Here is a 22,537-nt window from a genome sequence, read left to right as displayed (position 1 = left end):
ATGAGGGGCATCGGCCAGACCTTCGAGGCGTTCCTGCAAAACATCGATTACCTGCACTGGTATGAACGGAGCTTTATAGCCTTGGCATGGTCCCTAGCGCTTTAGGTCAGGGGGTTCTCAGTATTGGACCGTCTGCGTGGCTTTACTTCATCGTACCTACCCTTTACGTAACCTACAACTGTGGTTGTAATAAATGCACAGGTAGATTTGAACTACTGCCATGACTGGGCTGTTACCTTGAAAAGCAAACGTGTGTTGAGTTTGTGCCATTTTTGCTGTTCCGTATCATTACATGGTTTGACAAATATTCTTTAAAACAAAACTTTGAGGGAAACATGCCAAATATACCTATGTAGCTAAAAAAAGACATAAAGTACAAAGTTAAACATATGCAATATGATTAATAAAAAATGGCGAATTTGAGCCTCATCTTTGACGTGAACGTTTCAAACATTTATTGCCTGCACGGCTTTGCTCTGTGTCCCGTAATTCGTGCTACCAAGTTCATTGTTTTTCTCAAACCATTATATTCCCAATCTCCCCTCGAAGAACACAAAACCGGTAATGTGCCTGAAAATGTGCAAACTAGCCCCGTTCGAGTAGCTAAGATGCGGTCCCGCCATTCCATGTAAAATGAAATGAACGATTGTTTAGCCTACCATGGCCCGTCGGTTAAAAGGGCGCTCAATCATTGAGTCAGCTTGTATGTGGTAGTGTTCACTCATCACTGAAATCGCTGTGGACCTAGAAATGTATAGGTGTGGTGACCTTTTGTCTTTGCGTAAATAAATAATGCGGCCTGCCCACACATTTTCGCACTTCAGCGGGCAGTGGTAAAGGTTAGAGCCATTACACGGTGAGCTTTGTTTAGCGTGCGTTCTGACGTCAGACATCCACCCCTTCAATGCTTCATCGTCCTAAAGTAAATGAAGCATCAGCCCATATTGAAACAACTATTAGATATTTTAGTTTCGAAGCAATTAGATATGACACATTCAGCTCGGATTGGATAGAGCTTCTATACAGTGGTGAAATGTTCAAGGTAGGTACGTTTTTCGGCTACTAGTCGTTTATTGTTTTCGTTTCGAATTTTCGACCTTCGCATCGAGGTCATTGTCAAGAAACATATAACAATGACAATGACATGCATCGTGAACACGTTTGAAAAAATAGTACGGTCATCATATCTAAAAACGTGCAAGTAACCCCTCCAGCTATTTCTGACCTGAAAATCTGTACCCAAAATTAATGAGGAAAAAAGTGTATGAATAGAGCAAAGAATGAATGAATGGCTAACTGACAGACTGACTGACTGACTGACTGACTGACTGACTGAATGAACGAATGAATGAATGAATGAATGAATGAATGAATGAATGAATAAAAGAATGAATGAATGAATAAAAGAATGAATGAATGAATAAAAGAATGAATGAATGAATGAATGAATGAATGCATGCAGTACATGAGACATACAAACAGGCTGTGACACTTTAAAATACATGCTTAAAATCTAGATTTTAAGCATGTATTTTTAATGTGTCACAGCCTGTTTGTATGTCTCATGTACTGCATTCATTCATTCATTCATTCATTCATTCTTTTATTCATTCATTCATTCTTTTATTCATTCATTCATTCATTCATTCATTCATTCATTCATTCATTCATTCAGTCAGTCAGTCAGTCAGTCAGTCAGTCAGTCAGTCAGTCAGTCCGTCAGTTAGCCATTCATTTTTTCTTTCATCTATTCATACACTTTTTTCCTCATTAATTTTGGGTACAGATTTTCAGGTCAGAAATAGCTGGAGGGATTACTTGCACGTTTTTAGATATGATGACCGAACTATTTTTTCAAACGTGTTCACGATGCATGTCATTGTCATTGTTATATGTTTCTTGACAACGACCTTGATGCGAAGGTCGAAAATTCGAAACGAAAACAATAAACGACTAGTAGCCGAAAAACGTACCTACCTTGAATTAAAGGGACTATCCCACCTTTAACATGGGGTTTGAGTTGAGATAGCCAAGTTTGCGGCGAGGTTCAGAAACCACTATCTATCTAGGTTGCAACCCCCGCGGCCTCTTGGTGTTGAAGAAATTCGTTCCCTTCATTTGAAAATGGGCCTTGCGCAAGTCCCTATCTTCAACATGGAGCGACCGTTAGTGTGACGTCACCTCGTTTAGTCATTCTGATTTAACCCACGAGCCGCTGGGGGGGGGGGGGGGGCATAAAGTTGCCCCCCCCCTTTACGTTTTGTGAAATATCTCCGAAACCTGATGAGCTACGAACGTGAAACTTGGCATAGCTTCAAATGAATACCTAGGCAATGTTTGAGGAAAGTTTGGGGGTTGTAGCACCTAAGATGACGTCACAGTGACGTCATAAAGTTTTGTCGTTTTCCGATATGGACCGTTTCTGATGATGCTGAGCATGAAACTCAACTGTAAATGAACTAGACAGCACCTGCTGTCATCCTAAAACATCTAACTACACTTCCATCTAGTTTCTGACCAATAATCGACCCTTTATATTCGGTCCCATATATCTGATGTATCGTGAGGAATATGAGAGTCGCAAATCTATAATTTCACTTATGACGTCACTGTGACGTCATTTCAAATGGGATCGACGCCAAATTTGAACACAACCTCGGCTAGGTATTCAGGAAGATGTGTGCAAAGTTTCGCTTCTCTATCTCTTCGCGTTGCGACGATATCGTCGCAGAAGTAAAGGGGGGGGGCAGCTATATGCCCCCCCCCCCCAGCGGCCGGCGGGTGGCGCGGAGGCCCAGCGGCCGCCGGGTTAAATGGGTTTGTTCGTTGAAAAATCGCTTAAAACTTGGTCTGAACTTCGTTGTGGTGCCTACAGAGTAGTGGTGTCAATCGGAACTTGAATCTTCGGAATTCCGATTTTGTCCAATGTCCAATTCGGAATTCGGTTGGACAATGGCAGCAGGCTTTGGACAACTTTGGACAATCGTTTGCTACACCTCAACATTTTTAAAAAGTAGTCGTGTTTAACATTAACCCGGTTTACATAGCATATTTGACGAGGCTCTAGCTCGTTAATGTGGCGATAATTTCGATGCAGTGGTCTTCAAATATTTAGAGGGGATCATTTTGTAAATTGTTAAGCACCATAAGCATCTTTTGCAACATCACGGACGGAGATATAAGCTTGCAACAAACCCTATGTAAAAGCGTCTATTGATTGGCTATTAGAAAGCTCAGCTTTCGATATGATGAACACTTTTGAGCTTGTAACAATACATGAAAAGCAGATTAAATAACAGTGTTGAGTGTAAACTATTGCGTAGGTGTCGGACATCTTTGGACAAATGGCTGGCTTGGGCATTTTTGGACGGACAATCAACGTAAGCATTGGACATTGGACGGACTTTGGACATACGTTTTCTGAAATTGACACCACTACTACAGAGTAAAAAGAATCAGCTTTATGACAGTAATGTGGCCTGGGGAAGGAGGTAATTTTGGGCTGTGACGTCACATATTTGAAAATTTGTGTTTGGAATATGGGAAGCCTAAGATGTTTAATGAAAAATAAATGCCAGAACCGTGTTCCTGGTCATCCAATCTATAAAGTCGGGCACAATTTAACTGGTTTTAACAACATTTTAGAAGGTGAGATAGTTCCTTTAAGATGTCTAGTCGTAAAAGCTTGAAATCATATATTGGTGAAATGTTATTAGATTAGAAGTGACGGGTGGAGCTAGAACATTTTCTCAAATCATCCGCTTGCAAGAGGACTGAGCATTGAGCAATGAGCAGCCCTGTCCGACCATTCATTGACGAGATGATGAAGAGGGAAAGAAGTTCACTGCATGAGACAATTTAACTTTGCAGGATGAATACGATAAATTATCCGATAAACTAACTCGCGCGTGACTGGGGGAGGGACGTACAGAACCTTATATCTTATAAGTATTCTTTCTTATAAGTATCTTTCTTATAAGTTTCTTATAAGTATCTTGTACAGAACCCCCTGCCTTTTTTCGGCAACATCTTTCAAACCGTTTGATGTATCGACACGAAACTAACGGTACCTTCAGCAGCATTAATTTGACACCTCGTGTCCAAATTTCAATTTTCTAGCTACCATAGGTCGGCTGAAAATGACGTCAGAGTGACGTCATATCGGCCGATGTTATGCAAGACATTGAACTGCGACAATCGCTCTCAAGAGGTCAATTTTTAGGCTACATCTAATTTCTTTGCATGAGTGGTCTGGAAATAAACGTGACTATCAAACTGCTATATCGGGTTGTCTAAATTAAAAAAAATCGAAAATATACCTATTTCATTACTAAAAAGTAAAAGATATATTTTTTTCAAAAAGTTTTGACTTCTTGTAAAAAAAACGGAGTATATGTAATAAATTGCCCACCGATGACCTACTCTAGCAAATTCTAGCTCAATATCTTATCAAATGGCCAAGTTATACGCATTATCGTCGAAATTTAACAATCACAGATTTTTCAAATCCATTTTATAGTGCATTTGTGACATCGTTCAGCAATATAAATAGCACCATCGTGTACATGAACTCAAACTGCATATGATAGCACCTTTTTATCTGACAAATTTATTTTTAAAATTTAATCTTTTTGACCTGAGAGTGACCTGACCTCAGCTAATTCGGTTGAAAATGACCTTAAATAACACCGACGGCTTTGTTTTCGAAATCTATGATTAAAATTGAGCATATAACATGTGTCATGTGACCGATACATGATATAAAATTTTCGTGACCTAGGATGACCGGGTTTTGACCTGAAAAATTAGAAATACAAGTTTGTTACCGCTAGGATATGTACGCCGGCATATATCAACGAAAGTGTAAACCAAAAATGAGCCTGGGCTGATCCGACGTGTTAGCCGGCGGCCAGAGCTGAAATTGTGAAAAAGCCAAAATGTTTATTATAATTATTACTTTGTCCTGAACTGTGACGTCATCAGCGAACTCGAGGTCAATGAAATCAGGTTGCGCAAGACAGTTTTTCAGGGCTGTCAGCCGCCGTTTGAATTTTGACAATCGGCCCGTGATTTCCGGAAATAGGAGAGGGGCTCTGTAGAGCCCCTCCCCCCCCCCCCCCAGTCACCCGCGTTATGGAAAATGCCCCAGTCATGCGCTGCGCGGGTTAAATTGCTTTTGTCTGATAGTGCTCACCACCGGCCGTTGCCGTCGATTGAAATCAATATCTGATGCAGTCGCTAAGTGAATGTAAGGTGGCACCTGCCGAAGGAGTTCCTCCGGTAGAACTGTTATCCGGGGCAGGGGTTCATTAGCAGCTCATAGTCCAAAGCAGGGATTGCTATGTAATATGACCACTAATCTAATCAGAACTAACTAATCAGAACGAAAGCCGCTCGCTGTTGGGTAAGTACCCGGTCGCCTTTTCATCCAATAGTCGCCAGTGTTTGATGCTAAAATCAGTCCCAGTGAATGGGTGCAAAAGCCCTCAGTGGAAAGCTTTGATTTATTAATGGTTTCATTAATGGTTGTGGTTGTTGGGGAGTGAGGAGCATACAATTGGTTACATCTTTTAGGGCTGCAAAACTGCCTACAGCAAACTTCCATACCTCATTTCAATGAAAGCGACTGGTGGCATTTAAACTTTGGAAGGGCTATCAGAGTTAGCTCCGAAGTGAAGTACCAAAGTTTTTGGTTAGTAAGCACGTACAATAAATAGATGCCGGAGCAACTATTACATTTTATATCTAATCACATATGCCCTTGGGTACATCGCACCGGCATAATCACATAATCGCCTGGTGATCTGCTCACTTCTCAGTGCTAAATGTGACAGTGATTTTCCGCTGTAACACCCAATAGGTGCTGTAGCATTACTTATTACAGCCTCCGACAGTGAATGACTCATGGAGCCTGCGGCTGCTCTCATATATTGCCTACCCTTTGATAGGGTATTCAGGGTCCACTCCACATAAGCCGATCAAGTGACGGTAATCGGATATGGGAAGGCCTGCGGATTGAACGTCATATAGACTGACCAGCGAGTAATAGTCGTGACGCCATGTGTAAATCTCTTCTCTAAACCTCTGACAGTGCTTTGGCTAGTTACGTTATTGCATCACAATAGTTAAGTACGTTTGCTGTTTTTGACTTTTGTGCATATTGCATAAACCAACGCGGATGTCGCCCTTTGCACCATATCATACTGTCTGGTGCTGACACCTACAGCTCATTTGCCAAACCACAGTTTCTTCCCTCACCCGCCAGGTATCTGATGAGCACCGCCTTCTCTGGCATACAGTCGCCGTCGTTCCGGCCGGAGCTGACCTCTGACCGGGAGGGGGACGCCGTCACACTCAACTACTACTCACGGAGGGACTGCTGCAGCGGTATTGTCACAGGTTGGCGGCGGTGTCTCGCAATATTTATTGGGTTGTCGTCACTCGCCTCAACTGTGTCTTGCTTACGGGAGGACTAAAGAAGAGATATCGTACAGGAGAGGCACGGCCTCAGCCCCGGCGACTCACTAGGGTGCCCGCCCAGACAAATGTCTCCCCGCCCCCCCCCCCTAATTTCTATAATCCTTCCGGCCCTGAAATGATCTTGTCAGACTGAAAGGGCCTGGCTCATCAAAACAAAACAGAACAAACAACAAACAGGAGAGGCGGGCTTTGTGATATCCTAAGCAATATGATACCGATATATGTAGGTATAGAGGCGTGGTTAAGAAAGCACATGGCAGTTTTACAACTAGCTTGCTTCTCCTGTTACACCCTGTAGATAATCCGTCGTTTGGTGCTTCTCGTGTATTCGGTGTGATCGGTCCGTCATCCGTGCTCACGTTCGCATTTTTATTGCTGCGCTAAAAATGAATTGATCCGTAGGCCTTATTGGCATCCGTAGGCATTAGCGGTACAATCATGACCATTGACCAATTTCCTACACTGAGACCACTCGCCTCTGAGACCTCTCATTTTCTTGTCGCAGGCCTGCTGACCATGGTGGCCAGGTGTATCTTCAACATCCACATCGACATCACCAAGCTGAGCGTGCAGAAGGAGATGGTGTCCAACCGGCCCATGGTGCACGTCCGCTTCAGGTGGGGGGGGGGGGAGGCGGAGGGTCGGGCCAAACGGTCACACAGCAGATGAAGAGAGTGGCATGCTCCATTGTTCATGTCCAGTCAACCCGGTTTTACGCTATACGGTCAAATACATCGACTGATCCAGGTTACTAAACATTATAACACTTATTAGAGATGTCAATCGGATACCAAATGTTTGGTATACCGATACCAAACCGATACCAACTTGGTATTTGGTATTTCAAGGCGAGTGCATTTGGTATTTTGTTGGTATTATGAATCCTCACTCATGTAAAAAAGGCTGAAAATTTGGTAAAAAGTTGATATTTTCCTCATGTTCCCAAGTTGGTTTGGTTTTGGTATTTCTCCACGGTTTTGGTTGGTATTTGGTTTGGTATCGGTATCACGATTTTCCGTAATTGACATCACTAGCACTTATATTACACAATGCACGTAATTCACGGCTGTAATATCTAGGTATGCATGGTAGTACCTTCTTGCTCAACCGTGTCTCTTCATATGACTTGTCGAATTCATTTGCCCTTTTTCAGAATAACGCAGCATCCAATCGGTCTGCCTCACATAGGACTGAACTGGAAGAAAAGATGGAACTTGTCAAAGCTGAACTCCAGCCACAAAAACACAGGAATGTCCGTCGCAGCAAAGCTGTTCGGAAAGATTCATCCATATCACATCGTTTTTGATAGGTAAGTAACCAGTTATTTTGCAAGTCTTCAAAGTTTTCTTTTTTGAGGGGGGGATGTCTCAACTGCTGTGAGCTGACGTTATTTTGTTCCTGCAGAAGGCTGGTGATCCTGCAGACGGGGGTCGGCCTGATGAAGCACGTGCCGGAGACGCAGGCGGACGGAGCGCGGATCGACACCATCTTCTCGATGACGTGGCCAGAGGTGTCACTGACCGTACAAAACATTGAGAGGTTCTCAAACCTGACCTTTCAGTTTGAGTACCGCAAGGCGTCCGACAAACGCTTCTTTTGTATGAAAGGTAAGAAAAGAGTCAGCAAAGGGGAAAACAGGCTTGGTACAAAGGTGCGGGTGTCAAGTAATTTATTTTATTTATTTACGAGTATTTATACAGTTTACTTAATTTTATTATTCGTTATGCTGCTATGTTATCTAAAGACCATTATCTAATCCTATCCATTACCATTATCTAAAGATCACATAACATGCACATTGCACCCTAAATTAGAAATAGACATCCTGTACGATAGAATATAGGGATGGCCTATTTCTTCTTATGATGGTTGAGCTGAGCCGTTTGACCTGCTCTACTTTTTCAGGCACTATAGTTGGAATGACGGCCAGCGCCGAAGCTCACCCTGCAGAGCTGGCCAACGCCCCTCTTTTTCTCTACCTGGGATCACCTATGGCACGCAGTGTGCGAGATCTGGAAAAAATGTCTCTGAAAATATCCGATATCCCCAGTCATGATTCGACGAGAGATCTCATACTTCTCAAGGACCAACGCAACATAGAGTTTGACGTGATGTGAGTTTGAAAATCTGCTGTGGATTGTACCGCCTTCAGAAACTAGCGGACCATGCCTTCAACGTTATGCGAGATCGTATGTCATCTTTATACGCAACTTCGAATGCATTGTTGATATGATGCGAGACAAACCATCCGGTGGTCCGGTGATGACCTGACCCTGCGCTTACCTAGTCTAGATCAGTTGTGACCTGACCTGACCTGACCCGTTACTGACCTGACACGTTACTGACCTGACCCTTTACTGACCTGACTTGACCCCTCTCCGCAGGCAACAGCTAGAAAAGACCACATCGGAACTAGCCGGTACGGCGGCTGCCCTTCAGAAGGAAATGCGACACACAGATGAACTTCTTCACTCAATGATCCCGCCCCTTGTAGCGGAGAAGTTGAAGCGGAACGAGCCGGTGCAGGAGACGTTTGACGAGGTTACAAGTAAGTACCGGGGATATTGGAGTGGGGTGGGTGTGAGGGGGGGGGGGTATTGATTGGTGATATTCGCACTAATATGCTAACGGTGACGGTGGCGTTGGTGATGGTGACGGTGGTGGTGTCGGTGGTGAATGGTGATGTCGTCAGTGACCATGATGGTTTGATCCATAGGACGAGGTTGCAATCATTGGTGCCTAAATAAAATCATTGGTGCTGTTTACACTTCCTTTCCACTAATCCTTCCTTGAGACCGATTAAGTAATTTTTTTTTGCAATTTCTGTAAAAGAAAAATATTGCATAGAAATTCGTATCAGACCAGATGATTTCAAAATTAGGTATATCAGAATTAGGTCTGACACACCGTTGATAGCTCAATAGAAGCTCTCGCTCAAATATGGCACAGGATATATATCATGCTCTCACAAAAACTGTACTCTCCGCCCCGCCCTGCATTGCGTTGCAACTGCCCTCGTGCTCTGGTGGAGCCACGCGCCTGCTATCACCCCCGCCCCCCCCCCTCCCCTCCACCGCGACGCCCGGGCCAGCTACGGGGAACCGAGGGTAACGGTGGGTATTCCCCGAAACCACCGGCCGCAGCCGCCCGCTGCTGCCAGTGTTGACACTGGGTGACCGGCCATTGGCTGAGCGGACAACGTGCCCGTATCAGGGAGCTGTCCTCACTCTAAAATGGCGGCTGGAGCGTGGTTGGACGTCCTATAAGTTGGTTGAATGATCTGAAAAGTTTTCGAGGGTCAAGCCAACGAGGACTCATTTTTTTAGTCACTATAAATGCAAATTCGTTGATGGTTTTGGAAAATACTAAATGATTGTGTTTTTCCACCTCCAGAGAGACAAGAGAGAACGCGAAATTTGGCGCGGAAACGTATTCCTTTTGCCAAAGAACAAAGCTACATATTTGACGAGACGAGCTCTATGTCAAACTCAGCGCTGATTTATATCCCAGCATTCGCTGCATTCTGAAACACTAATTAGGATGTTGAACGTTAAACTTTATCGCAGGAACTGTGTGACCAATTATGACATTTTTGTCAAGTTTCGATGTGATATTATTAACACAGCATAATATAATAGCATAAATAATAGCATAAGATAAATTTAAGGCGATACATGGTGATATAACGAGCAGCTTTGTGTGTATGCCAAACAATTTGTGGCCGTAAGAGTTATAGGCCTTTCTTCATCTAATGTGCAGGTTAAAATGAATTTAATTTTTTGCAATTTTGACAACACACTTAACTTCTATTTTTAAGAAATTTAAACTTGTTTCTCGAAATGGCGTCACCGTTTTTCCGATATCACCGCTAAATGGAGGTGGACTACGTTATGGGCCACCTGAGTGTGCAGTTCCGCTTAGGGCTTCACACAAATGCCATTCTTTTTGCAAAATCGAGAATAACTCGAAGACTTTGTTATCGCCTATCGGTCACGCGGAAATCGTAACGCTAAGACGCACGGGGCTCCGCACCTTAGATTGGACTCAGCATGGTGTACATTTTCCACCCAGTTCGGCAACAATGCACAAAAGTTTTTACTTGCCCCCCAAAAAAACTTTTGCCGTTTAAAATGGAGCATGGTGCATCGCTATGAATTCCTATCCACTGATAAAGCCTTCGAGTCATTCTCGGTTTTGTCGAGAAAAAAAAGAATATCCACCACACAGTGAGACGATGGTTGTATGTACATATATAAATGTGTTTAAACCTAAGTACCGTCTTGAAGCTCCCATGGAGCATCACTAAAATTCTATGATGAAGATGCACGAAATAAGTGAAGGCTCTGTAGTGTTCGCTCCAGACGAGTATTTCAAGGGCACTGTTACTATTTGCAGGAAAATGCTGGTGTGAAATAGAGATTCTTGAAAGTGTTGGAGGAATCCCTACCAACGACAAATGGCGCAGGCAGACTTTTCCAACGTGTGATGACTCTGATCGAGAAGCCGTTTTGGCTGGCGATTATGACGGGATAGAGCTTGATTTAATTTGTTTAAATCCGACCAGGGATGTCCCTCTAGTCATTCGCTGTCGTGCTATTGAATAATTCCTGCAGATTCAGGTTCAGCATCCCAGGCAGCACGTTGTACCTTGCGATCATGTCATCGTCGACGTCTATAGTGAAGGGAAGGAAGCTTCAGGGACATTAGTCCGTCTTGGTACCGTAGGTGGCGTAGTTCCTGAACCAGCTTGGCCGCTCGGCACTGGACTCGTAATTCGATGAGGAGATGGTCCGCCCGGTTAAATGGACCCCATACGATGTTGTCGTACTCCAGAAGCGGTTGTACTTGGTCGGGATTGAATGGATCGTCTTGTCCAGTAGGCTGAATTGACCGTCATATCACGGCCATAACCCGTGAGGCGTGATGTCTTGTTGCTGCTTTCTAACGTTCATCTTTACATCAACGGACTGTCCTTTCCTCTGTTACTGCTGCAGTACCATCTCTCTCAAAAAGTAGTCCTGTTTGTTGGCATGGCAACTGACGTGAAGGGCCTTACAACCAGGGATGCGGAGCCGTGTAAATTTCAGACGGCTCCGGCTCCCGCTCCGGCTCCGGAGAAAAAAAAATCGGTTCCGGCTCCGGCTCCGGCTCCGGGTGAAATGCCATGGCGGCTCCTTCTCCGGCTCCGGCTCCGAGTAAAATGGTCCGGTTCCGGCGGCTCCGGCTCCGGCTCCGGCTCCAATACTCAGTACATCCCTTATGCAATTAAATACGGGTGGAAGAAAAAAGACGGTGGGATTGGTGCACGTTGCTTCTGTATTTGCATAACAAGGCTATTTTCATATTTAAATGCCACATGTTTTACTGCCTTGAACTGTCAAACCGAACTAGGTCAATAATTTTTTCCTCTTCAAAAAAAGGAGCCGGAGTCGCCCTCTTTTATGACGGCTCCGGCTCCGGCTCCGGGCTATATTGTTTCACGGTTCCGGCTCCGGTTCCGGCTCCGGGCAAAATATGCCGGCTCCGGCGGCTCCGGCTCCAGCTCCGGCTCCGGCTCCGAACCCCTGCTTACAACTACTTTGTATCTTCGAGGTTCAGCTCCTACTCGTCGCCTCTCTGTAGATCAGCTTCCAAATAAGCTTGAGATTGAGAAGTCAATGCGTGCATTTGGCAATATACAATCTCATATAGCTTGCTGTCATCGGCAGAGACTTAGGCAAGTGGTTCATTACGGAGCGAGCGAAGCGAGCGGAGTCTTACGTAGAATAACGGAAATTTCTGAGCATGAGCGGCCGGCCGCCCGGCCGGCCGTGGTCACGATTCTGCGACGCTTATATCTCAGCAACCACTTGACCGATTTACATGCGGTAATTTTTGTAGGGTAGCTTCATTCCTTCTACCAAGTATTGGACTATTCCTGATGCATGTGGGTGACCCCTTATGCACGTGCCACGTGCAAAACGAAGAGGTGTCAGTTTTGTAATTGTTGCAATATCTCGGTAACTACTTGGCCGATTGCGCTGAAAGTTGGCATGTAGGTAGGCACCCACTAGGCACTGCATATCCATGTGCCAGAATTGGGGTGCTGCTGCACGTGCGCGCGTGCAGGGGTCGATTCCAGATCTCGAGAACGGCTGGACCGATTGCGCTCAAATTTGGTACACGGTTACGGGGCAGTTAGTAGGGTGCCGTGCACAAGTCAGTTGGGACCCATTTTGCACGTGCGCGCGTGCAGGGTGCCGCTTCCAGATCTCGAGAACGGCTGGGCCGATTGTGCTCAAACTTGGCACATCGCTAGAGACCGGTTAGTAGGGTGCCGTGCAGAACTCAGTTGGAGGTACCCCCTCGAAATTTCGCACGTGCAAGGCCCACCCTCCCGCTCGCTCCGTTAGTCGCCCCAAAAGGCGTTATACTGGAATAGGTACAGGATAAACAGTATAGGCGCCAACACTGACCCCGGCGGGACCCCACTTGGTACTGAGATCCAGTCCGAACAGGGGCTGCCGACCGTAACCCTCTGCTTGTGTCCCACCAGAGAAGCCTCATCCATCGCAACGACCCACATCGAAGTTCATGTGCTGTCGCCGTGTTTAGGCGGTGTTGGATGCCTTAACACGCGCACCGACGGGGGTCTGCGCCAACTTCGCACCGAAGGGGGGGGGGTGGATGACCGCCCCCCCCTGAGATCTCCAGAACGAAGCAAGATAGTAGAGATGTCAATCGGATACCAACTTTTTGGTATACCGATACCAAACCGATACCAAGTTGGTATTTGGTATTTCAAGGCCAATGATTTTGGTATTTTGTCGGTATTGTGAATCGTCGCTTATGTAAAAGAGGCGGTGAATTTGGTAGAAAGTTGGTATTTCCCTCATTTTCCCCAAGTCGGTTCGGTTTTGGTATTTTCTTTTGGTTATTGTTGGTATTTGGTTTGGTATCGGTATTACAATTATCCGTAATTGACATCACTACAAGATAGCGACAAGCGGTAAACGGCATCGGATACGCACGGTTAAGATCTACAATTTTTACAAAGGTCATTTTCAGGTCAAAGATGACGTCACAGGGGTCGAAAAAGTCAAAATGGCGGCGCTAGATATGGAGAGAGTTTTTCTCGAATAACTTTCGAATTAGTCAAGATGGGAACAAACTAAGGGCATCATCGTGATCTTCTCGTCAATCCGCATCGAATGATATATATGTTGACCTCGAAAGGTCAAGGTCAAAGGTTGACCTCAGGTCACGTGACCTCGAGGTCATCATGCATATCATTCGATGCGTCTTGACGAGCTGAACACAATGAGACCATCCACGCGGCTGTATCTTGTTCCTGTACGGAGTTATTTGCCAAAAACCTTTGGTGACCTTTGATGACGTCACATGACCTTACAGCTGCTCAACAGCAAAACAGACCTCAAGGTAGTGAAGGTTGATCGTATATGAAGTCATGTATGGTATATGGGGCCATTCCGACCCGTTTTAGTGGTAAAAACAGGGAGTTGATTTTTCCCCTATTGACTTATAATGGGGAGGTCGCGAAATTGACCTGACCTTAGGTCACCGATATCAAAATTCCGAGATATACAAATTGTAGCTACTAATGACCTAATAACATCCTGCGACTTTCAAAGGCCTCCGACATCTACTATAGCTCTGGCACGGTAACAAAGTTGCAAAAAAGTGACTTGAGGTTGGGTCATTCAAAGTGACCTGGTGACCTGACCTTAAAAGGTAGGAGGTTCAAACTTGCACACCATGTGTAAAATTGATGAGGGAATAGTCGTACCCAATTTCGCGGCGCTACACGCCGCGGTTTTCCCGCTATTCGTGAAAAACCTCAGGGGGGGCGGATATCCGCCCCCCCCCGTCGGTGCGCGTGTTAAAATCTCATTTCGAAATTGGCCTCTTCAGGGGGCAATGCAAGTGTGGTGAATTCAAGGCACGCCACGGATTAAATTATATATAATGTAATATGTGATTTTTTAAAGCACTACCTACTCGCTACATCGGTCACCAACAGGCTGATCTGGAAGGAAAATCTTAGCATCCTCGCTTCTCCGAGCAAGACGAGGAAAACTGTGAAAACTAACACCGTTTCCGCCTCTGGGAGACATTCCTTCCGACGCGTGCGGCAACGCGGTACAGCAGGAGGCCATTTTGGCGCGTTTCTTATCGGTGACATTGCATCATCGCGTCTGGCCACAAACCACGACCACGCTGCGGATGTGGCGTGGCAGCGTTCCTGCGGCCGCGCCCCGCGATAAGAACCGCTGGCAGTGAGCTCACTGACGCCGAGGGAGACGGCTGGTCGGACGGTGCTCGTCGCGGCGGGCGGTCCGGGAGGGGTCACTCCCCGATCCACCCCGGGTCACAGCTATCCGGGAAACTGCCTGGTGTTAGAGCTGCTCTGTTCTGCATGGGAAGCGTTACTGTGTGGAAGTTTTCCCGTGGGAGGATGGTGCCAGAAGGGTTTCATTGGCCTCTTCAGTGCTTCGCCGGTGAAGAAAGAAGTTGAAGAAAAGGGCCGAAGAATGGAAGAAGCGCATGTGTTTGCTTCGCTACTAGAGGAACGCAGGACAGAAACGGTGATGTGTTTCGCTGCATTTAGTAGCATTTTTTTCAGGAAGAAAGATTTACTATGACAGCTATAGCTCGCTTCTCTGGAATTTTGCTAGATTCCTACCATATTTTGAGTTTCTCCCTTCCGGTTTTCTGACGTTGCTTGCTTCTTGACGGCAGCTTTGTTTCCAATAGGACATGGCTGAAATCCCCTTAAGTTGATAAGCCAGACTGACTTAATTGAACTACATTTTCAGAACACTTCTAAGAAATGTCAACTGTTTTTATTATACCTCACATCAATTTGAGGTAGCATTCGAATCTGCATGAATCGAAAGTTCATTCATGCGAGCTCGAAGTTGCATAAGGCAGTCACCAACCATCATTGCTCGTTCGTCACGTGGAGGTAGCGTTATCGGTGCAAGTCTTACGTATGTAGTGTGGCATCCACTTCAATCCTGATAAGGTCTTAAAAAAATCCACCACTGCAACAAGTCCCGCTTTGTCGGTTCGCAACGCATATATCAGTTGACTTGCTTCACTTTGTTTGAGCGGGGTTTCTGCAATTCCAACGGCTGATGATAGGTACAGCAGTTCTGTTCTCGCTGAAGCAGACAGCATAGACGCATCACTGAAATACCTACCTTTGTCGCACTTCATTTTCATCATCGCCAATAATCATACTTTTTAGTTTTCTCCACTACACTAGGATATTTGTTATCTAACTTTTACTTTACACCGAATAACAGAACGCCTTTTTCTCGCAACATTGAAAAGGCGTTTGCTGGACTCTAAATCACACTTCGCTGGATGCTCCTCGTCTTCACCGTAAGGCCTTTTACCATAGGGCTATACAGCTCTACATATTTTCTCAACACCCGGTTTGCACGCCTGAATCACGGTACTTCAAGCGTTCACCTGACCGATAACACAGGTGCTGCCTCGCACTACATACCTACGGACATAACCATACAAAATATGTGCGTTGGACAATGACAATTGCTGCCATCCTAGCTAGACGGCAAGACGGCTGCTTTCTGTCCCACTCACATTTGCCCTGTCTGTTATAAGTTGTCTGACGGCCTAATATCCCTGATAATTTGCGGGATACTACGGTACCTACTGCACACGGCTTAACTCTTTCAGCTGTACATATATGTACATAGAACAAGACGATGTGTGTAATTGTACCAGATTTTGTACTCTGGCTACTCTTTATCGCATCTGTTGGTACCACGCCTCAGATATCGCATCGAACACGTTTTCTTTCCCTTGATCTTCATCGCTTGATGATGTGCAACGGCTCGAACGTTCGACGAACATTTATATCGACAATCGCCAAAAGGCAAACACATGTCATTTTCTGATGAAATGACGGATTTTACATGCGTCGATGACATTAGCAGTTACATGCGTCGATATATGTTTGATATGGCGCATCAAGCAGTATCTCCAATTGAATAACATTGAAATCAATTGAATAGGAGGAACAGAGCCACTTAGCCAGGCATTGTCAGCGACCGCACAACAATATCATACAGCGAACTGTGTGATGGCTGTTACCGGCTCAAATAGCAACTAAAATAGCACGCAATGGACCTCTGGTTGCACAGAGGTCTATGATCACAAAGGAAAAGTGTCTCACAGTCTGTCTTGTAAGGCCTCAGCAGTCTCATCCAGAGATGGACGAGCGCCGGGTAGCTGAAATACCGGACTGGCTGCAGTCTGATTGCCTCGGGCTGTGTGGCGGACACCCCGTCAGTCTGCGGGTATAGGAAATGACTCCTCTTTGTGAGGAGTCATTGACTCGGGCTGTGCAGGCGGACACCCCGTGAGTCTGTGGGAAGATAAAATAACTCCTCTTTGTGAGTTATAGTGCCATCGCCCAAGAACATTGGACATGAAAATAAATACATGGTAAAATAAAATAGACACTATGACAACCTCATCCAAGGAGACCAGCCTCTCCGAAGTTCTTCGCGCCATTTGATAAACGTTGAATGTGGAGAATCAGAATATTGGGATAAGTAATATTTTATAAATGTCCATGCCTTCCGTCACGAGCTTCGGGGACGCACATCTGTTCGGCACACTCCTGAGGAAATCAAAGACGGTTGTCTCGACTCTGGAATGGGGAGACGGGAGAGCTTTCCGGATCTAGGTATCCAAGACCTATGACGAATATCGCGTGCTCCATTATTTCATGACCAGAGGCGCGCGCTTTTTTCGGACGTTCTTGAAGGAACTTATCGGAACTCCAAGACTGTCCTCTCCATCGTTAACCGTCGTGTTTATCGTGCAAGGCAAGTGCAGTTCTATCTTCTGACTGTGATAACGAGACGCGACACTCTATTGGTTTTCTCATCTGCAAATGGCAGCAAGATACAATATTCAATATACGATTCTCTCAATTACTCCCAATGTACTCTTAGTATACTCTTCTCTCATGTCGGTAACTCCTCCTGAAACCTAACTCGTCATTCAGTGGCCAGTTTTTTTTTATGGCGAGCTTACGGCTACACTGTTACATCCCGGAGTTATATACTCCCGGTGTTATATACTTTGCATGCTTAACACTTAATGGCACGGCAATACACTCTGTCTCGGCTATCAACGAGCGCCAGGCATTGCTGCTTCCTCATCACTTTGTTTTGCGTTTTGGAGCAATTGCTTGCACTGATTGTCGCATTGCGAGTCCTTTTTACGAGTTTACTTCCTCACTTATCTTTCAAGGCTTGATATGCATGCTCCTCAGAGAGTATTTTATTTGTTCGTTATTTTCTTTCCTGTTTCGTTGGCTTTCTATAGTTGTATTGCTTTCTGACCTTGCATATTGCACGACGTACCGATTGTATTGTTTTGCTGCATTGCTAGTTGCTGAATGGCGCAGTTCTTTCATTGCACCCGTAATCATTGGTGTTTTAAAAATGCGTATTGTGTGGTATATGATCTTTCTTATCTTCACGTTGTTTTATGCAATCAACAATGCGCGCGACGCCTCAGTACAAGGTCGCCATTCGTCAGTGTCATCGTCCAGTGCTTCCAATATTTGACTGTGGAAACGTTCTTCCATGGGGATCGAGGTTTCAATCGTTCAACTACCTACAACATGAAACACGTTTCAATATCATATCATATCACATGGTTGATTGATTATTATCTTCGATTGAGATAACACGATATTATTTCGTCTCTCTCGCACCACTTTTACTTTTGGCGATTCATTCTCAGTTCAGTTTTTCTTGTCGCAATTCATGGTGCATCTCTGCCATGGGACCTACTTATTCGTTTTCTTGATACTGAAGTGGCAGCGTTTATTGTGCTGCAAAATATGCGATTCATTCGCTTACGAGTGCGCTTGGACGTCGACACTCTCTTCAAGGATAATTTATGCCTTGATTTCTTATTGGTGACTGACGGGGTCTATTTCAAAGTCACATGTTACGCTGTTCATTCCACAACGGATGTGCATACCATAGCAACACCAGTACCTATTAAAAAGCTGCAGGGTCAGTCACCTCTAGCCCCATGATGTAACTGAACTTCAGAGCCGACAGCAGCGGCTTATTCACCAGATTGACGACGGCATCACCGACCTCGATGGAGGTGATGTAGTCCTGTTTTCCGAGACCGTGGTTGTCCACCAGATCTAACGCCACCAGCAGTGTGTCGGCGACTGATAGATATAGGCCGCCGGTCCGTACCTCTGCACTAGCGTCCTCACTTCTCCATTTTGTTGGTGACAAACAAGTCTGCGAGGACATGTCTGTTCCAAACTCTGTCACATACGCTCCTACAGCACATTGTTACACCTTGTAACTACACAGGTGGTTCGAGGGTCCTACCGTGGGTCGGGGTGATCTTACCAGATTTACTGACCCGGCAGAAGTCCAGCATCATCTGACGGACGGAGTTGGCCAGTGTTCGTGATGTCGTGTCATCATTTATTATTATTTTGGGTTGAGTGGTTTATACGCATGTGAGTCGTATTTGCAATAATAATGTCAAAATCACTTTTTCTGCAGCATTCTCTCATCTTCAGTCTTTACAAACATTTACTTCTCTTACAAGCAAAGTCGTCTGTTGGACATGGTAGTAAGCCTGTCCTTCCGGGCGGCGCCCCTGACCTCCATCAGCGCCGATAGCAGCGGTTCGTTTACCAAACGGCGTCCCCCACCTTTATAACGGTGATGTGGCCATAGTCTCCGCAACGACGATAGCAGCGGCCCATCCACCAGATTGACGAAGGCGTCACCGACCTCCATGGAGGTGATGTAGGCCTGTCTTCCGGGACCGTGGTTGTCCACCATATCTTACGCCACCAGCAGTGTGTCGGCGAATATAGAAAGGGCGCCGATCCGTACCTCTCCGCTAGCGTCCTCACTTCTCCATTTTGTTTGTGACAAACATCTCAGAGGGGACATGTCTGTTCCAAAACACTGTCACATACGTTCCTGCAGCACACTGTTACACCTTGTACACAGGTGGTTCGAGGGTCCTCCTAACGTGGGTTGGGGTGATCTCACCAGATCTGCTGACCCGGCAGAAGTCCAGCATCATCCGACGGACGGAGTTGGCCAGTGTTAACGGCGTCGTGTTATCATAGATCGTTATTTTGAGTTGCGTGGTTTATACGCATCCTAGTCGTATTTGGAGTGAGTATGCAATAAGCAGGTCAAGGCAAGATTGCCTTGACTTTTTAGCCTTCTCTTTTCTCTACAGTCTTCAGAAATATTTCCTTGTCTTATTAACAATGTCATCCTTTGAACACATAGCTATACAAGTAGCCAGTTTTCACGAGCGGCTACCCCCGAACTCCTTCAGAGCCGATATACGTTCATCCACCAGACTGACGACGGCGTCACCGACCTCGATGGTGGTGATGTAGGCCTGTTTTCAGGGACCGTGGTTCCTCACCATATCATCTGCCACCAGCAGAGTGTCGGCGATTGATATATAGGCCGCCGATCCGTACCTCTGCACTATAGCGTCCTCACTTCTCCATTTTGTTTGTGACAAACATGTCAAAGCAGAACAAGACTTTCCCAACACTCTGTCAGTTGTCACATACGATGTTTCCACACAGTGTGCTTACGGCACTACAGCGATTTACCTCGGCCCCAGGTGGTTCATGTCTTACCGTGGATTGAGGTCATCTTACCAGATTTACTGACCCGGCAGAAGTCCATCATCAGCCGACGGACGGAGTTGGCCAGTGTTAGCGACATCGTGTCATCATAAAACATCGTTTTGAGTGTCGTGGCTTATGCAGGTCTGAGTCGTATCTGGCTTCGGTTTGCACTATAAGGATGTCAAAGTGACATTCGAATGACTTCATCAGCATTCACTCTCATCTTAAGTCTTCTCAAATATTTATTTACCTTACAAACAAAGTCATCTGTTGGACATGGTAGTAAGGTGTGCCCGTCTTCCCGGGCGGTGTCCCTGACCTCCATCAGCGCCGATAGCAGCGGTTCGTTTACCAAACGGCGTCCCCCACCTTTATAACGGTGATGTGGCCCTACTATGTATTTCAGACCCCGTGAGACCCTGTTTTTCGGCGATAATTTCTTCAGTTTTTGTCCAATTGGCTTGAAATTTTGACATTAGACATTTCAGCTCAAGCGCCGATTTTCATCAATATGGTCTCTTAACAAAATGTCAATATTTAGAGCACTTGTCATTGGCTCGTAATGCTAATTAGATTTTGCACCCGGATAGAGGCTCGTTCGCTACCGCAGCGGATTGGATGGGAGCGCTGGCCAATCACGTTGCGCCGGGCCCAACTAAGCTCCGCCCACTGGCCGTGACCGCGCTGGGTCTATGCAGGCTCAGTCGGCGGCAGCACCGCGGAGAGGTCGCACGGGGGCCGTGCACTGGAAACATACATGGAATCGACAGGAAGTGCCTGAGAGAAAGCTTGCTCTTCATTTGGGGGAGTTGGTAACCGCTTCTCTCTTTTTGGTATATCAACACCGATCCAGCTCAGAATATGAAGAATAATCAAAATGAGGATATTAACCTCCCCAGAACCAACATTAAATAGAGAGCTGAGTCATGCACTATCTGAATATCTGAATGAATGCACATTCTGGCGCCTACCTCATGGTCAGGTCGTGCCACTATTCTGTCACCTATGACATCATGCGAAGCCTCTGCACTACTCGAAAATATCGATATGGTTGGCTGCGTCAATTGCTGTTTCTGAAGACGCTGTTACACCTAACTATGCAGAAAAAAAAAACAGAGTAGGATTATTAGTCGCGAGCACTTCCGATGGCCTCAGACATCGCTCCACGAGCTGTGTTCGTTATTCGAGGAGCGTTGAGAAGGGAGCAGAAATGTGATGTGCGATTTATTGCGCATGGTAGAAATGTGGCATCAGAATAAGGGAAACAAGCGCATAGACTAGTAAGGAAATCGCGTCTTTTTGTGAAACTAGAGTAACATGTCAAGCTCTCCAATAGTGAGGCAGTAGGGTACTTGCTTACAGGTAGGTATCTAATTATTTGCAGTTCAACACGAAACAAGGGCTCCGCCACGGACTTTTGGTTGGGGGGGGGGGGACGGTCTGCTCTTCGCCCATTGCCCTAGTGTCTCCTCTAAACCTAGGGTACCCCCAAATCCAGTTTTCTCATCGGATTTAGGCCACTTGTTTTTCGTCATAGCCCTGATACGATGTTTTTTTAACTATAAAATAAAAAAATAGAGAAATGGTAGGCCACCTGACCCATGCAATATTACCCAATATTAGATTGTACCTTCATCATATTGACACACCGGACAGAAAAAAAAACTTGAAAAATAAACTTCAATTTTGTATGGTATCTGGCTCATAGTTTTGCGTTGAATCTGAATCCATTTTTAGCATTTGGCGAAGATCGGGTCAGGTTAGGTGAGATCAACAAGTGCGTGTCCCGCCGGCTAGCCAAAGTAGGTGTCAACCACCACAGACAGCTTCGTAACATGTTGCATTGGTACCAAAGCTACTCCTGAATGTTCAAATGGATGCTTAATTCGACATCATCTCCAAAAAGTTTCCTAGTAACATGCCTAACTCGAAAAAGTGAGCCAAATTCATCTAACGGTAATGACCTTGACCTGACATTCACGTGACCTTGACACCTACCATAATGCATGTGTCTAGTGTCTACAGTCATTTCACATGTTGGCTCGGTTTTATGACATAACAAGTCTGGAAACGCCTATAGATATATGTGCGCTAACATACACCGAATCGATGTTTCGGCCTGACATGGTCTGGGGAAATAGGCCACAGGCCCAACACAGGCCCAAAAGTCATGCATGGCCCATGGGGGTTAGTTAGGATCATGAAATTTTCAGAGGATGTGTAAAATTCTCGGGAAATACTAAAAGTTCCGTCACGATAAACCACTTTTTACGCGAGTTACTTGCGAAAAACTGAGGGGTGGGTCAATCCGACACACCATAAAAACGAGCGTTAACCCTCGCCGGCACAGGCCATTTTGCGTCCTTC

At 45.6% G+C, this 22,537-nt stretch overlaps 1 protein-coding gene across 1 annotated transcript in view; it reads left to right on the top strand.

Annotated features, from left to right (window-relative positions):
• Positions 1–22,537, top strand: part of LOC122392762 (guanylate cyclase soluble subunit beta-2-like) — a 41,926-nt gene continuing 19,389 nt past the window's right edge. Inside the window, exons 1-7 of the mRNA XM_043388026.1 lie at positions 1–59; positions 6,266–6,399; positions 6,986–7,097; positions 7,634–7,789; positions 7,885–8,087; positions 8,386–8,593; positions 8,865–9,028. Coding sequence (XP_043243961.1) covers positions 1–59; positions 6,266–6,399; positions 6,986–7,097; positions 7,634–7,789; positions 7,885–8,087; positions 8,386–8,593; positions 8,865–9,028 — 1,036 coding nt within the window. The remainder of the gene's footprint in view (positions 60–6,265; positions 6,400–6,985; positions 7,098–7,633; positions 7,790–7,884; positions 8,088–8,385; positions 8,594–8,864; positions 9,029–22,537) is intronic.

The sequence above is a fragment of the Amphibalanus amphitrite genome, unplaced genomic scaffold (assembly GCF_019059575.1).
Source record: "Amphibalanus amphitrite isolate SeventyFive unplaced genomic scaffold, NRLGWU_Aamphi_draft 000499F_arrow, whole genome shotgun sequence".
Lineage (NCBI taxonomy): Eukaryota > Metazoa > Arthropoda > Thecostraca > Balanomorpha > Balanidae > Amphibalanus > Amphibalanus amphitrite.
This window is presented reverse-complemented; position numbering and strand designations above follow the sequence as displayed.